At 29.0% G+C, this 15,413-nt stretch overlaps 1 protein-coding gene across 1 annotated transcript; it reads left to right on the forward strand.

The window, feature by feature from the left end:
- Positions 1-1,894: 1,894 nt before the first annotated feature.
- On the forward strand, positions 1,895-3,853 carry LOC112279374 (uncharacterized). Its single transcript, XM_024513759.3, has 4 exons — positions 1,895-2,024; positions 2,173-2,292; positions 2,677-2,805; positions 3,073-3,853. Exons 1-4 carry the CDS (start codon positions 1,953-1,955, stop codon positions 3,487-3,489), a joined length of 738 nt encoding a protein of 245 aa, XP_024369527.1. The 5' UTR covers positions 1,895-1,952; the 3' UTR covers positions 3,490-3,853.
- Positions 3,854-15,413: the final 11,560 nt, after the last annotated feature.

Consider the following 15,413-nt stretch of genomic DNA (forward strand, 5'->3'; position numbering starts at 1 on the left):
ACCAATCCTGCTGTCGTCGTCTCTCTCGCACTCGCGCCTTCAGGTCGACGCCGCTCACACCCTCCAGAAAGCGGGCACCGAAGCCCGTTAGATTCGGCCATAGGCCATGTTTATCCTCTGTAGGGCCTTGTTCTTCATTCAAGGGCAGTTTTTGTTTATTTATTTCTCCGATAATTTGACACGCGTCGTTACCTTGACAAACGACTCCTCTTAAAAGTAATCTCGTGTTATTAAGTGAAATTTAACGCATGTGAACCTCCTTTTTCCATCTTTTTATTTTTTTATTTTATTTTAATCGTACCCCTTTTTCTTTATCATTTGAAGAGTTTAAATAAGTTTATTATACTTTTGAGCATTTTCGTAAACAGTAGCCATATTTTAAAAATTAATTAGCAAAGTTGTTAATTTATTAAAAATTTATTATTATTATTATTTTTTTGAATTAATTGATTTTCTTAGTAGGAGGAACTAGTATGAAACCAACTCAACCACCCTAACGCAAGTATTTGGTGTACTTCATTGTGCTAATTGTTACAATTCTGGATCTCGTTTGTGTTTTCAGTGCACAATCGGGCTTTACAATATGTATGCATTTGTGCAACAAGTAGAACTTAGCTTTTTTTGACAAATGTAACGCCATAACACAACTCATTGTATTTTGATGTATATATAAATCTGCCAACATTAATTTCGTAATCAATTTTTTTTAGTGTAGGTTTAGAAATTATATATGTATATGTCTATGAATATATATATATATATATATATATATATATATGTATGTATACATATATACATATGTATTGTGCAAGTATTTTGTAACCACATGTATTTATCCTATCAAATGTATTTTTCAGTAAAAGAAAATATTTTTTTTCCCATTTGGACTAATTTCATCAGAATATGTTTTTGGTCTCTCTTATCAAGTCACTCTACACATCCACAATGTACTTCTCAAATACTTCAATGTTAGTCTGTGTTCTATAATGGTTTTGATGCAAAGATTCATATATCTTTATTGTTATTTTTTGTAATTATATTTACTCATACATAGAATACATATTTATATAAGCAAAAAAATTGAAATCATTTAAAAGAAATTATGTTAATTTTAACAATTGAATAAAATATGACTTTAATCAATACACATCATTAGAAGTAAATGCAACACATTAGAATAACTATCTAAATTAGAATCTCATGATTTCACAAGTCTTATATTTGGCAAGTTCATTGATTAGGATTCCACATTCGGTTTTTACCATTACAATAGATGTTTCAATCTAACATTGTACATAAACAAGTGAACTTATTTGTATACACAAATTAGGTTATATTCAAGGTGTTGTTATTGACACCACAACATGCCATCATAGTTTTTGCTAATGCCACCACAAGTTGTTATAAAATTTGCATTGCACACCACATTGTAAATTTGCATTTTGTTGTAAATTTATGTCACATTGTAAATTTACATTCTAAATTTGCATTTCATAGAACACTAAAAGATACATCCATAAAGAATGTGCACTTTATCTATTGTGGTGTACATTAGCAATGTTCCATAAATTGCATTGTGATTTTGGGCAGCTTGTGGTGGCATTAGCAAAAACTGTAATGATATGTGGTGGATGGCAAATTGTAGTGGCAGTAGCAAAAATTGTGGTGACATTAACAACACTCTACATTTAACCCACTTGTACAAACATAAAGGAATGGTACATCTTCTGTTGCCTGTGTGAAAAGGACTTCTCAGTGTTTCGACTAGTTCGGAAGAATTTTAGGGTTTCGTTTTTAATAAGAAAATTGAGCGTCGCGAAGGTCGGAATTGCCGATTTGTCAGTGATCTTCACGACGTCCCATGTCTCGAAGTTCAGCCCCATTCTCCTGACAGAGACATGCAGTCTTCTACTCTTTAGCTTCGTGTGTCGAGACTGAGTTCTGCCGCAGCCATGGCTCGGGCGATGGCGGCGAAGCTGTTTCTGAGGCGATCTGCGTCGTCGGCGTTGCTCCCTCAATTGCAGGTAGCACGTCTGCCGCTCTTGTCTATTCAATTATTTCTTTTCTGGGTTTCTGATACCAGGGATTAGGGGGGGTTTAGGGTTTCGAATTTTGGAATGGTGGGTGGCTTCGAGGGTGATAGATTACAGTGGGTTTTTGTGGAGAATGCAGGTTAGTGGACGAGCTGCCTCTCCGTTCCGAAATGTTGCTGCACGTGACGATTCGTCAGAATGTGCGATCAGTGATTTTCAGCCGCGACACCGCTGGCACAGCACCCTTGGAGGATCGGAGGTGCGTGGATTGATTTGTGGGCATTTTCGAGAATTGAAGGCGTGTCTCGGGTTCACGGGAATACGAGAAATTGAATTTGTTGGTCGATGGGGTTGAGGCATCGACCTTCCTGTGAAGAGCCCTTTGCGATGAAATGACTCTAGGGCCCTCATTTTTAGACTAATTTGGTATTTTTGAACTTTCACCATTGTTTAGTAGTGAAGACGTGGAGGTTGTGGGATATGAAAAGATCATAATTGGAAATGTTTAAACATGTAAGGGGTAACTCGAGCAGTTACTCCAGACTAGACGATGAAGGAAGTTTTGCGATGAAAGCCCAAAACTTTTGTGGTAGTTATTTCTTCTTCTATTTGTAATGACATTTGGGTCGTGCGTTACTTGCAGGCGTCCAGTGGATTCCCAGGGTTGATGCGTGATGGTATTTGGTCAGCAGGAGGGATTAAGCGATCCATGTATACTGAAGTTGCAGCTGCTCGAGTAGGAAAACGGCCTCCTGGAGTAGCAGAATCGCAAGTATGTAAACCTCTCTCAAGACATGAAGTTCAATCTCTGGATCCTCTTAAATTAACTTTAATTTAAAAAAAGTCTGTCGTGCTTCTAGAAGTTTAGTTTTCTTCATTTGGTGTCCCTTCAGGCTTCTTTAAACCTTATCTATGTTTTTTACTCGAAAGGTGTTTCGTCTAAAACTCACACAGTAATTACTCAGTTCTCTCGCACTTTGATGTCGAGATTATTCAAAGCTGTGACGCTCACAGGAACTTGGGTGCTCTTATTTGACAGGTGGATGCACTTGACGGCATCGAAGAAATGGCTGCTGGTGCTGGAGCGTCCGCCAGAATGTCTATAGTCTTGAAATCATTTGAGAAAATTCAACCAGGAAAGCTGAAGAACGTCAGCAAAGTGGGTTTACCTACAACTCGAATCCTCTTCACCGTCAACCGATCACCACATGTGGACAAGAAGTCCCGGGAGCAATTTGAGATGAAGACGCGCAAGAAGCTCCTAGTTATGGATATGGACGTGGGAAAGCTTCGAGAGAAGTACAACCAGCTGAAGAATCATAATATGTTGGGTGTTCAACTCAAAGTGAACTTTCATTACAGAACACGACTAGACATGAGCAGGATAAAGGGTCACGTGACGGAGGCAACCGTGTTAAAGCACCCGGAGGAGGAGAAGATCGATGTTGGGCAATGAGAAAAGGAAGGATTTGTAGCTAGCTGATCGCTCAACCTGCAGCAAAGATCAACTTAGATCTTGCTGATTCGATTCTAGAGAAAGATTGATATGCATGTATGGAATCACTGAAGTCTCTTTTGTCTACCTTAAACATCAAATCATTTATTCACTTGCAGAAGTAGGAAGGATTTGTGAGTTATGCGCAGCTGTTCCACGTTGTGAAACACACCTCTGGCACTCAAGGCTCCAATGAATTCGTGTGGTGATCTAACAGGGCAAAGATCTCTCTGATGTAATTCTTTAGTATGCAAATGGATACATCGAATATCAGATCCAAAAGATATGCTACAGTTGGATTTAAAGAGAAGCTTTTTGGTTTTCAGTTGCTGTCAGTGGACTATAATGGGCTCAAATGCTTGGGACGGATCAGTTTCTTTTCCAGTGATATTGCAATTCACATGTACTAGGCGGATGCTCAAGCATGCTTTTGGGGAACATGGTTCTCTTTGCCTGGTTGCCTTCCACCAGGCAGATCTCTACAGGTATTTTTCACCAACTCTCTGTCCAAAAAGCCATCTTTATATCCATTTAATGAATCTTCAACTTTATTATTGTTCCGAATGCAATCATGTAAGTAGTGGTGAATTTGGGGATGGGTATGAGGGCATTATTAAGATTTACACCCAGTATTTGTGAATGGTCTTTAGTAACTAGTTTTATCTTGTATTGTATACTCTAATTGAATATAACCAACACTTAAGAAAATGTGATGCAAATGAGCTAGATTTTGTGTTCTATTGTTTGAAAAAAAATTACAGTTATCCTTTTCTTGACTTGATCAAAATAGTGCTTAATTTATCTAGACATTGCATGCATGGTATATAAGAAATCTGAGCTATTTATTTTCTTTTTGTGCAAGTAGGTTAAAATATTGTCATTAGAAAAGAGGGTGATATGGTTGAGTGAGCAAAAATTAAGGGGGAGGAGAGAGGTAGCAAGTTTTGAGAATAAATACATGGTTGTAAAATCTTTTGATTTTAAGACCAATTCTTGGAAGGTATACAAAAATATGTGCATCTCCAATGTTGAAATTTAAGATGTAATATTGATTTGCAATACATTCAAGGTAGCTTATGCAATGATCTTAGTTTATTTTGTTGCCAAAAGGTGGTACAAAGATGCTCAACATTTCATAAAATAGATAAATAATAAATTAATAAAACGAAATAAAACAATACAAAACTAATAATATAGACAACATATTGTAGAGGACAAACAAAAAATGCCATTCTTGTAAGAATAAGTTTTTAAAAATCAGATTTGATATTATATAAAGCTTGGTTCAAATTTTGTTTTTTAAAAAGCCAAACTAGCAGCAAAGTCAATTAATGAAATCTTTTGAAAATTGTGTTCAAAAAGCATCTTTCATTTCATCAACTTTAATATGTTTTAATTTTCTGGTTTGTTTTTGAATTCTCTTTTTTTCCTTATTTTGTATCTATATGATTTAATAAAAAATTTAATTATACTATACTTCTTTTTAATGTTGTATAAACAAGATAAATAATTATGCATAAGATGGTATGCCTAAAAGAGCAATGTCAAGCATATCACCTATGATAAAGATCATTACTATGTTCGTCACCAGTTTATCTCACAAATTTGTAGATTTTATTGATATATATATATATATATATATACATATAATTTACTTTATTTTATTTTAATGTTTTCAACCATGTTTTTATGGCTGGTTCAAAGTAAATTTTATTAGGATTCCAAGTTGAGAAGGAAAATATCAAATAAATCACAATGAAAGAAATGATTAGAAGATGTATGCATATAAAAGAAAATTAAGAATAGCCAATTAATCTTCATCTCATTCACACTCTACACAAAGCTAACAATCCACATTGGCTGCTACAAAAAAATAAATTATATCATGGCCGGAATGGATCTCTTCCAAAACATTTTTGGCCCTTCCAACTAGTGCACATGAACACCTGCAAAACCAGTTACAGTGCACTCTCTGCTCATGCATTCACACATTTAGTTTGATCTACAATATTTGTTGCTATCAACTGAAGCGGGCGATATTCAAGACTTGCTTACTACCGAGTCCCTCAGGCAACAACTGCGGGGAAGTTTACAACCGAGAAGTTACGGTACACATCTGCTGCAAACACTTTGAACACAAATTTGCTTCACAACTCTCACAAGTCAAATCAGACAACTGCATGCAAACTTGGGCAAGGGATCATAAACAAGCAGTGCAAGAGCTTGATGCATGGTTGTAAGTGGGGGTAAGTAAAAGCTTTTTGAGACGTATACTGTAAATGGAGGCAGTGGTTTGCATATCCGTAATCTGTTCTCACTGTGAAACGGCAATTGCGATACCGAGCAAGGGATGAGATGAATTCAACAGCAATTGCTGCCATCAACAAGAGTAAATGGAGTTTGGAACAACATACATTATCTAAGACAAACAGAATTGTAAGCACAACAATCCGTACCGCCACCAGTTCTCTCGATGCATGCATATATTTGACCCATTACCCAAATCCAATTCACCGCATGAAGCGATGCTTGTGAACATGAAGAGTTCAGAAAACACTTCTTGACGCCTCCGGTCAGGTTTGGCGCGTTGCACTTGAAGAAGTAGGTGCAACACACCATAACCTGACGAAGAAGCTCACACCACCTTGCAGTAAATTATTACTAGGAACACAGCAAACAAAGGACGTGTGAACTTAACAAGCTCGCAACACAAAAACTCTTGCTGACAAGTGGATGGAAACCGTGCATGAGGTACACAGATGTTAACTGTTTCAGTCAAAACAACTTTAAGTACTTTATTAGTTGATTTAGCTTGTTCATTTTCTTAAGGATAATAAGTTGTGGATTTTTGGTGTTGAATGATAAATTTTGTTGTCAATAATTGAATTGTTTCATTGATAGAATTTATCCCTTGATCACTAACTAATTGAATAGGACATCCTAACATGTTATAATTTCTTCATGTAAGAATTTGGCCATTGACTTAGTACTATTATCTCTTAATACTCTTGCTTCTATCTATTTAGTTGTATAATTAGTTGCAAAGATAATATATCTATTTCTTATTAAATTAGCCTTGGAATCTATTGGTCCAACAAAATCAATTCCCTATTGTTGAAATATTTCTAATAGTAATATTGGATACAAAGGGGTTTTGTATTTATTTGATTTAGTTGTTGTTTGTTGATCAACATCACATTGCTTGCAATAATTATGGACATTTCTTCTTAATATAGGCTACTAAAACAAAGTAATAAGAATCTTGTGTAATATAATAGTAGCCAAAAAATGACCTCTAGTAGGTCCTTCATGACCTTCAATTATAATATTTTTTGTAATAGAACTTGCTAAACAAACTCATTCTATTCCATCTAAACAAGTTTTTCTTAATTGATCTGCTTTAACTAAATAAAAATATCATTTTTAAATAGAAATTTTTCTCTTGATGTTAACTAAGGTGGTTGTAATAAGTTATTTATTTTTTAGAGAATCAGCAAATGATGCTTACCAATCTATGAATGATATTGGCTCTTATATCTTATTAGATTAACTTGCACCATAAGCAAGTTTGTGTCCAAAAGATTATCTATTACATCCATAGGCACTTTCCTAGTATTTATTCTTGACAAATGATCTCCTATCACATGCTATCATCTAAGTTTACATACAATTTTAAAATCATATTCTTATAATAATAACATTAATCTTGCTACTCTTTCTAATACTATTGGTTTGTTGATTAAATATAATAATGCTTAGTGATCAACATAGAATATAAAATGATTTGCCAATAAATAATGTTGAAATTTTTGAATTAAATAAACTATTACCAAAGCTTCTCTTATTGTGGTACTTTAATTCTTTTCTATGTGATTTAGTTATTGACTTATATAATAAATTAGTGAGTCTAATTGGCCCATAATATTTTAGGCCAATACACTTTCAATTGCTTCATTTGAAGCATTACAATGTATATAAAAGAATTTATTCTAATATGGTGTAATTAATATTGACATAATAGTTAATTTTATCTTTAAGAATTCGAAAGCTTATTGAAAATCATTAGTCCATATATACTTAATATTGGATTTTGTTAAGTTTGTGAAAAGTTGTAAAAGATTTGCAAAATTATGGGCAAATCGTCAATGATAATTAGTAGAATGTACAAATTCACACAACCCTTTAAGATTCTTTAGAGGTAATAAAGCAACTATAGCTTGTAATTTTTCTGATTTTTTTAATAATCTCTCATTATAAATAATATAACCTAATAATGCATCTAAGGTAACTAAAAAGGTATATTTTTTTTGATTGATATTAATCTCATATTTTCAACACCTTTAGAGACATTTTTGTAAATGCTCCAAATGTTTAATTTGAATTCTATATACACTAAAATCACCAAAAAAAACTTGCATTAAATCATTCAAGTATTTTGCCAAGGCATGCATAGGTATTCTTTGAAATGTAGCAAATGCATTTTATAACCTAAAATGCCTTATTCAATATGCAAATGGTCCCTATTTTGTAATGAAATAAGTTTTAAGTTGCTCCTTTACAACCATTGGAATTTGATTATAACCATTAAATCTATCAAACATAGAATAAAGCTTATGACTTGCCACAGTTTTAAATACCTCATTGATAAAAGGCAATGGAAAAGGGTCTACTTTTGTGACTTCATTAAACTTCTTGTAGTCAATATAAACTTAGAATTTGCTATTATTTTTAGAAAAAATTACTATTTAAAGATAGAAATTTTGTCTCATCCACAAAGTAAATAAATCTTATTTTAAGTAATTTATCAATTTCTTTCTTGGCTTTAGTAGCATAAGCTGGTTTTATTTAACATCTTATTTGTTTGATTGGTTGTGTACTAAGTTCAAGTTTAATTTGAAGTTTAAAGATATGAGCATAAACATCTTTTAAATCTTCATAGCTCTATGCCAAAATATCTTTGTATTTATTTAAAAATTTTATTAACTTTTCTTTGTACTCTTCATTATTTTACCTTCATATTTTCACAGTTTTGGATTGAGCTTTAGTCTCCAAATTTACTTCATCTACTTTTTTCTTTTTACTAATAGTCTATCTAATAATAGATTTTTTCTTAACTATCTTTATTATTAGAATTGAATCTAATTTTCTTGTCTCTATTCTTAATATATAAAAATGATGATGATTTTTTATCAATTCTCTTTTTAATTTTTTTGATTTATGAGTGCTTTTCTTTATTATTATTATTTTATTTTTAGATTCTTTACTATTTTTTATTATTATTTCTATCAAATTATAGTTGTAACTAAACATCTTCTTTAATCTAAATAATTCAATATTACCTATAGAATGTAATGAAGGTATTTCTTGATAAATAACTTATTCATCTTCTTCATTAATCAAATATCTTTTTTAATCATTATATTTCAAATGTATAGGATATTTTTATGGTAGAAAATATGGACATTTTTATGTACTTTTTATTTTTTTATTTTTTATTGTTTTTTTAAAAAATAATTAAAGTATTCTCAGTCCAATCTTTTTTAGACTTTGTTTGTTGAAGCCATGGACAATTTAATGACATAGACTAACTTTGAATCTTTAGATCCATTTTTATAACTGTTACTGTGATGTTCTAAGTAAATTCTCCTACTTGTATTTCTAAGTCCTTAGTGATTCCTATCGGTGTTATTTTTTATTGATTAACCATTTTTATTGTAAAAGGTGTTAATTCAATCTAATTATAATCTAGCTTTTTATACAATTTTCTTAAGATGTCTTTTTAACTAAATTGTGAAGTTGAAGAAAAAACTTATTTGTAGCTTGTATTATTTATTCAAATAATTCTTCTATATCTTCATTCTTCTTTTATTTAAGATATAAACAACTATCAATGACTTTACTATTATTTTTTTTTCTTGAAATCAAATGATGAATGAATCCTAAAGTTCTTCTTAAGTAATAAAGAACCCTATAGAATACTAAGTATATCACTTAAGTGCTAGCTTTCTGAGTATGATTAAAAAGATTGTCAACTTGTCTTCATCAACTATTTCTCTATCAGCTTGACAAACATTATTAAACTCACTTATATAAATATTTGAATCACCCTTGCTTTTAAATTTAGATAATCAAGCTTTTGTGTATCTGATTGTAAGCACCATATTGGTTGTTTCTCTTTGTTGTAATGACATGGTTAAACAAAAAGATTGTATTAAAAATTTTCTTGATTTTGAACTTGTAGTTGAGTATGTTTGAACTAGTATAAATTCTCTTGTGAATTATTTTATGATTGAAGGACATTTCTTTTCTTCTTTGCTAGTATTATCACAAATTTTTGAATTTGTGTTGTCTTTACTACCAAAACTTATATCTTCTATAAGTTTCTTTAACTAAGACCTTGCAAATGTTTTTTTTTTTTTTTTTTTTTTTTTTTTTGTGTCATTCTTTTTTTATAGCATTTTTTATTTTTAGATTATTTTTATTTTTATTTTATTTTTATTTTATTTTATTTATATGGTTTGTATATATGGTATTGTTTAACAACTTGTTCTCTTAGAGTCTTTAGGATTTTAAGAGTTTCAACTTCTTGATTCATTACCTAATATAGTGTTTGACTTCAATAGTCATTAATTTAATTTTTGATGTTGATTTGCATTTTTTTTCAACTTTTTTTGAATTTTTGTCTTATTTGATTTTTATACTTACTAAGTCTAGATGGCTCCAAAAGCTCTTAAAGTGGAGAGATTTTCCACTTATTAGAGTTGTCTTTTATACAAAATTCATTATTACAGATCTTTCTTCAATGTTCATCTTATTTTTTTTCTTTCTTTTGCCAAAAGTTAGATGGTATTTTTTTCTTCCTCTTGCCTATTTGTTCAATCTTTTTGACTTGATGTGCCACATAAAATTACTTTGTACCATTTTTGTTTATGGTTCTTAATACTCTTAGTAAAGTTAGTAAGTTTTATTTATAAATATTATCCATCTTCATTGAATAAACTTGTTGAAGTTGTATGTCTATAGAATTGATTGCTAAGGATAGAAATATATTTTTAGTATAGTTGCTAAATGGTCATTTAGGTTTTCACACCTTGAGAATTGTAGGATATTCTTTTTGTGTTTTTATATAGAAGCTATCCTTGTACTCGCATCAACCTTTAATAAAGATCATTTTTTGTCTTTCAAAAGTTGTAGCCTTGATGTATATTCTTAGAATTAGAGTCAATATCAAAGTTGGGATCAATAATTTAAACTCTAAATCTGTCTTTAACATCTTTGTTCAATCTCTCCAATATGTTCTTTTATGTCTTTGTCAAAGTTGAAATAGTCAATTTATGTTATTTACTTGATGAATCTTATCTTGTCATCCTTAATCTTTTCTTCTAAGCTTCTTTCTTCTTTTTATTGAGAATCCCAAAGATCTTCATAAATCCTTCTTATAACACTTATAACTTATTAATAGATCAAATTTTGTAATGAAATAACATAATAGAATTTTGTAATGAAATAACATAATAGAATTTTGTAATGAAATAACTTAATAGAATTTTGTAATGAAATAACATAATAGAATTTTGTAATGAAATAACATAATAGAAACATCTTCATTTAAATAGTAATCTAATTTTATATTAATTTAATACATAATAGTGTAAGGAATTATAATGTGACAACAATTGTAACATGTTTCTTAGCAACCTAACCTCTACTAGATTTAATTTTTGATTAAACGCAACCTTTCACTATATCCCAATTTTCATATAGTTTGTATACAAAATTCAAAATATCAACCTTATTTATAAAATTATAATATACTATTTTATTCATTATGTATTAAATTATATTTTTTCTTAAATTCAATTCATTCAATTCTAAAACTTTAATTGTATATTACAGTATTTTATACCTTAAGTCTAATTCTAAAGGTAAACATTCAAAATTCTATTTGGAGAAAAATCTTATAAAATCCAAAATTATTTAAGAAAATAATAGCAAATCCTAACAATTTTTAAGATAGCAGCTTTAAATTATAAAAAACTCTAATAAATCCTAAGCATATTTTAAGGTAAAAAACTTAAGTCTTAATCTCAAGTCTCTTTTTTTAAAAAAAAAAAAAAAAAAAAAAACTTTACTTCAAATAATATCTCAATAATTTCTAAAGATATAACTAAACACTAAAAACTTCCTAAATTTTTTTTAAAAAATCTTAAAATCCTGATCTTAAATATTTTTTTTAAATATAAAAAATTTAATTTTCTATATTCATCCTAATGAATAAAAAATTAAATTAAATTAAATAAATAAATAAAAAGAATGGTGGAGGAAAAATAAATCTAAAGTTGATTCGTTCTTGTAAAGAGGAGCATGTAGAGTATTAATGGATTTATTATGTAGAAGTCATGTTGACTTACAATTACAGTGTCTAACTGGTTTTCTATAGCCAAAGATATCCTTACATGTTGAGTCATCATAAACAAATTGGAGAATGTACTTTGTGAATCTTCTCAATGTATCTTAATTATTAAATTTATTAAAATACTTTATAGTATTTTTTAGATACTAAAATATTAAAATTAAATAATTTATTGATTATTTAAATATTAATTAGGATGAAAATGGTTTTATTAATCAAAAAATTCTTATCACATAAAACTCATAATAATAAAATCTTTTGAGGTCTTATTAAGTCTCAATTATTCTAGTTGGTTTAGTTTTTTTTTTAAAAATTATAATAATTTATATTCAATTTATAAGCTTAATTTATAAATTAATATTTTGATTACATATATCATTTATTAAAAACTTAAAATATTAGTTAATAGATAGAAGAAGCATGAAAAAGAACATCATAGCTTTTTAGTGATTTATGTAGAAAATAGGATTTTATGTTGATTTAATTATTTTTATTGCTATAAATATTTAATAAGACAAAATAAAGTAGCTTTGATTTGGTATTAGGAATTTTAAAATAATAGATTTTTTTATATAAAATTTATTTAGAATACATTTAGAATTTTTTAGAAATTTTTAAAACATACTTTCAAAATTTTGGTAAAAATAAATTTATGGCTTTGAAAGGCTATTATAAAAAAATAGAGCAATATTTATATTTAGATTTTGAAAGAATTTTTTTAATATATAAAATATCAATATCAAATTTCTTCTATTTCTATCTTCTAATTGATAGATAAACAAAACATGTGAATCAACTATTAGAGTAATATTTGCAATATTCTATCAACTAACACCAAGACCAATAAACAACCTTCTTACCATTTGCCAAAATTTCAAATAACATTCTACATTCATCTGTTCAATAAACTATATTATTTACTAATTATAGTTATCATCCATAATTTGATACTTTTGATACTTTTAAATTAAAAATTTACCAACCAAAGATTTTGTAAGTAGAATAATATTATTTCATACAAAAATAAAAGTTATAATTAAAAAAAAATAAAAATAACAAAAAAATAACATTAATTTTTTAAAATATATATATATATATATATATATATTTAAAACTAGTGATAAGATATAATTACTTTGTTGTAATATCAAGACCAAGTAATTTATAAGAAGTTGAATCATGAAAAATTTGATCCATTTATTATCCAAAGACAAATTGAGCTAATTGCATATTAATTGCAATTAACATAGTTAACAAAGATCTATTATGTATTTGACACATTTCTTATTGAGACTTATATTGCAATTATTCTACAAAGAAAGAATCTATTACCACCACCTTGTACTAAACTAGATAATAACAAAGAATTTAAAGTGGAAGTAGTCTTAGATTCAAGGTGGTGCCAAAACAAATTGTAATATTTTATACATTGGAATAGATATGATATTGATAAATATACTTGAAAGCTATCCAAAAATCTTTTAAACTTTTCAAAGTTTCTTGCTAGTTTTCATTGATGACATCTATTAAATCTAAAGACTAACTATTGACAATATAATAGTATAATTCAATAGAAAACATACTCAAGGACCAACTTGTGAAACTCCTTAGAAGTATAAAAAATTAATAGTAGACAGATTTATGTCAAGACTTATCAATTGCAAAATCCTAAGATGAAATAATTAGTTTACTATAATATAGACAATGTTATGATCGTAAAATAGATCTTCAAGAGAAATATATATTTTTTCTAAATAGATGGAAAAATAAAACATACTTAATACTATGATCTAAGAAGAGACTCTTAATGTTTAATGATACTATTATGGTATATACTATACATGGTGGAATGCCAAATGTGTTTATTGAAATTAGCAATAAAGACTTTAATAATAGTCAAATAACAAGATGGTCTTCTTATCCTAAAATGGGACATTTCTCATGATTAAAATAACTTATCAATAACATATATGCAAAACATAGAACAAAATTTGTTGCTAATATCATTTGACAAATCTTACACTTCATTAATTTATGAAGCAATTTGACTACTCTTTCTTGAACTTGTTGCCTAGAAGAAGAAGTAATGTAATAGATGCTCATACTACTTTAGGAAATAGAAGTAAAGAGAAGTAAGTGCAAGTATAATAAAAACATATTAAGAATTTAATATCTTCATTAATAAACTTAAAAAGAAATTCCAAGATGCAAGTTTTTTCTTAAATCTTTTATAGATATATTGCATACATATTGAAATTTTATTATTAAATTTCTTACTACTACAAAGTTGCATTCGAAACAACTTACAACTTGATTCTTGGGCCATAAGCCCTACAAATCCTAAGAAACTTCTACAAGACATTTATTGTAACTACAAGCCATTTGCAATCTTATCAACACCCCCCTTATATTCCAATCTTGGTTCAAGACTCTTTAGTCTCTTAATATTTGACAAATATTGTTTTGATTTATTACTATCTTATAACTTTTTCTTCTCTTTTTTTACTTTCTCCCTTCTTTAGTCACACATGAATAAATTGTTTTTTGAGTTTTTCCAAGATTCATGTTCTTCACATTTGTATAAGAACAATACTCTTCTCACTTACAAAAATCTCCTCTTGAAAGATAAGCTCTCACTTGCTCTTATGAATGTCAACACCCATGTTGCCAAGCTTTTTTCTTATTTCACTTTGTTCATGAATGTTTACTTTTCAATAGAATTCATTGCCCTTGCCTCAAGACCCTTCTTTTATTATAATTGCCAAATCAACTATTCACAATACCACAAGAAAGCAAAGAATAAGACTCATAAAGAAAAGCACACAAGACAAACAAGAAACATGTAAGATAACAAACCCAATGCAAGCAAAACTCTTACATGGACACATTAATATACCAAGATGAACTTCTTTTTCAAAAAACACTCTTTAGTTCTGCACCAATTCAAAGACATTTCAAAAACACAGCACAAGAAAAGCACCAAGCTAGCTACAAAACAATAGAAAGTCTACAGTTGACTTCTCATTTATCATCCTTTGATGCAGCACGTATTGGTTCTTCAGTTGCTGCTCCTGCATAAGACTTGAAGGATGACTTCTCTTAGGAAAAGACACAAGAGGCCTTCCAAAACAAGTTCTTTAACCTATTCATTTTTAATTTATCATTTAGTAAACTTTCAACTTTAAAACTAGAGCCACTTTACATAACAAGTATCTTTGGGATAAATAAAAATTGAGTAGCTTCCAACCTAATATTCAAATCGCAAATGTAAGGAGCAACAATCAATGAAGAAAACTGTTTCATATTGATAATGCTCAAAAAATAAAAAGCTACAGTTCCTCATTTTAAAGAAACCCACTAGTTCATGCGTATCATCATATTCTATATTTGACACAACAAAACTCTCATGACTATTATCATGCAAAAATTACAGAAATAATAAAAACAAAATAAAATACTTCAATTGTTCTCC

Source organism: Physcomitrium patens, chromosome 3, assembly GCF_059467195.1.
Source record: "Physcomitrium patens ecotype Gransden chromosome 3, ASM5946719v1, whole genome shotgun sequence".
Taxonomy (NCBI): domain Eukaryota; kingdom Viridiplantae; phylum Streptophyta; class Bryopsida; order Funariales; family Funariaceae; genus Physcomitrium; species Physcomitrium patens.

Bases quoted from the DNA above. Each gene is read 5' to 3' on its own strand.
- LOC112279374 (XM_024513759.3), top strand. From the start codon at position 1,953: ATGGCTCGGGCGATGGCGGCGAAGCTGTTTCTGAGGCGATCTGCGTCG. The intron at 2,025-2,172 runs GTAGCACGTCTG...TGGAGAATGCAG, and splicing joins CGTTGCTCCCTCAATTGCAG to GTTAGTGGACGAGCTGCCTC. The intron at 2,806-3,072 runs GTATGTAAACCT...CTTATTTGACAG, and splicing joins CTGGAGTAGCAGAATCGCAA to GTGGATGCACTTGACGGCAT.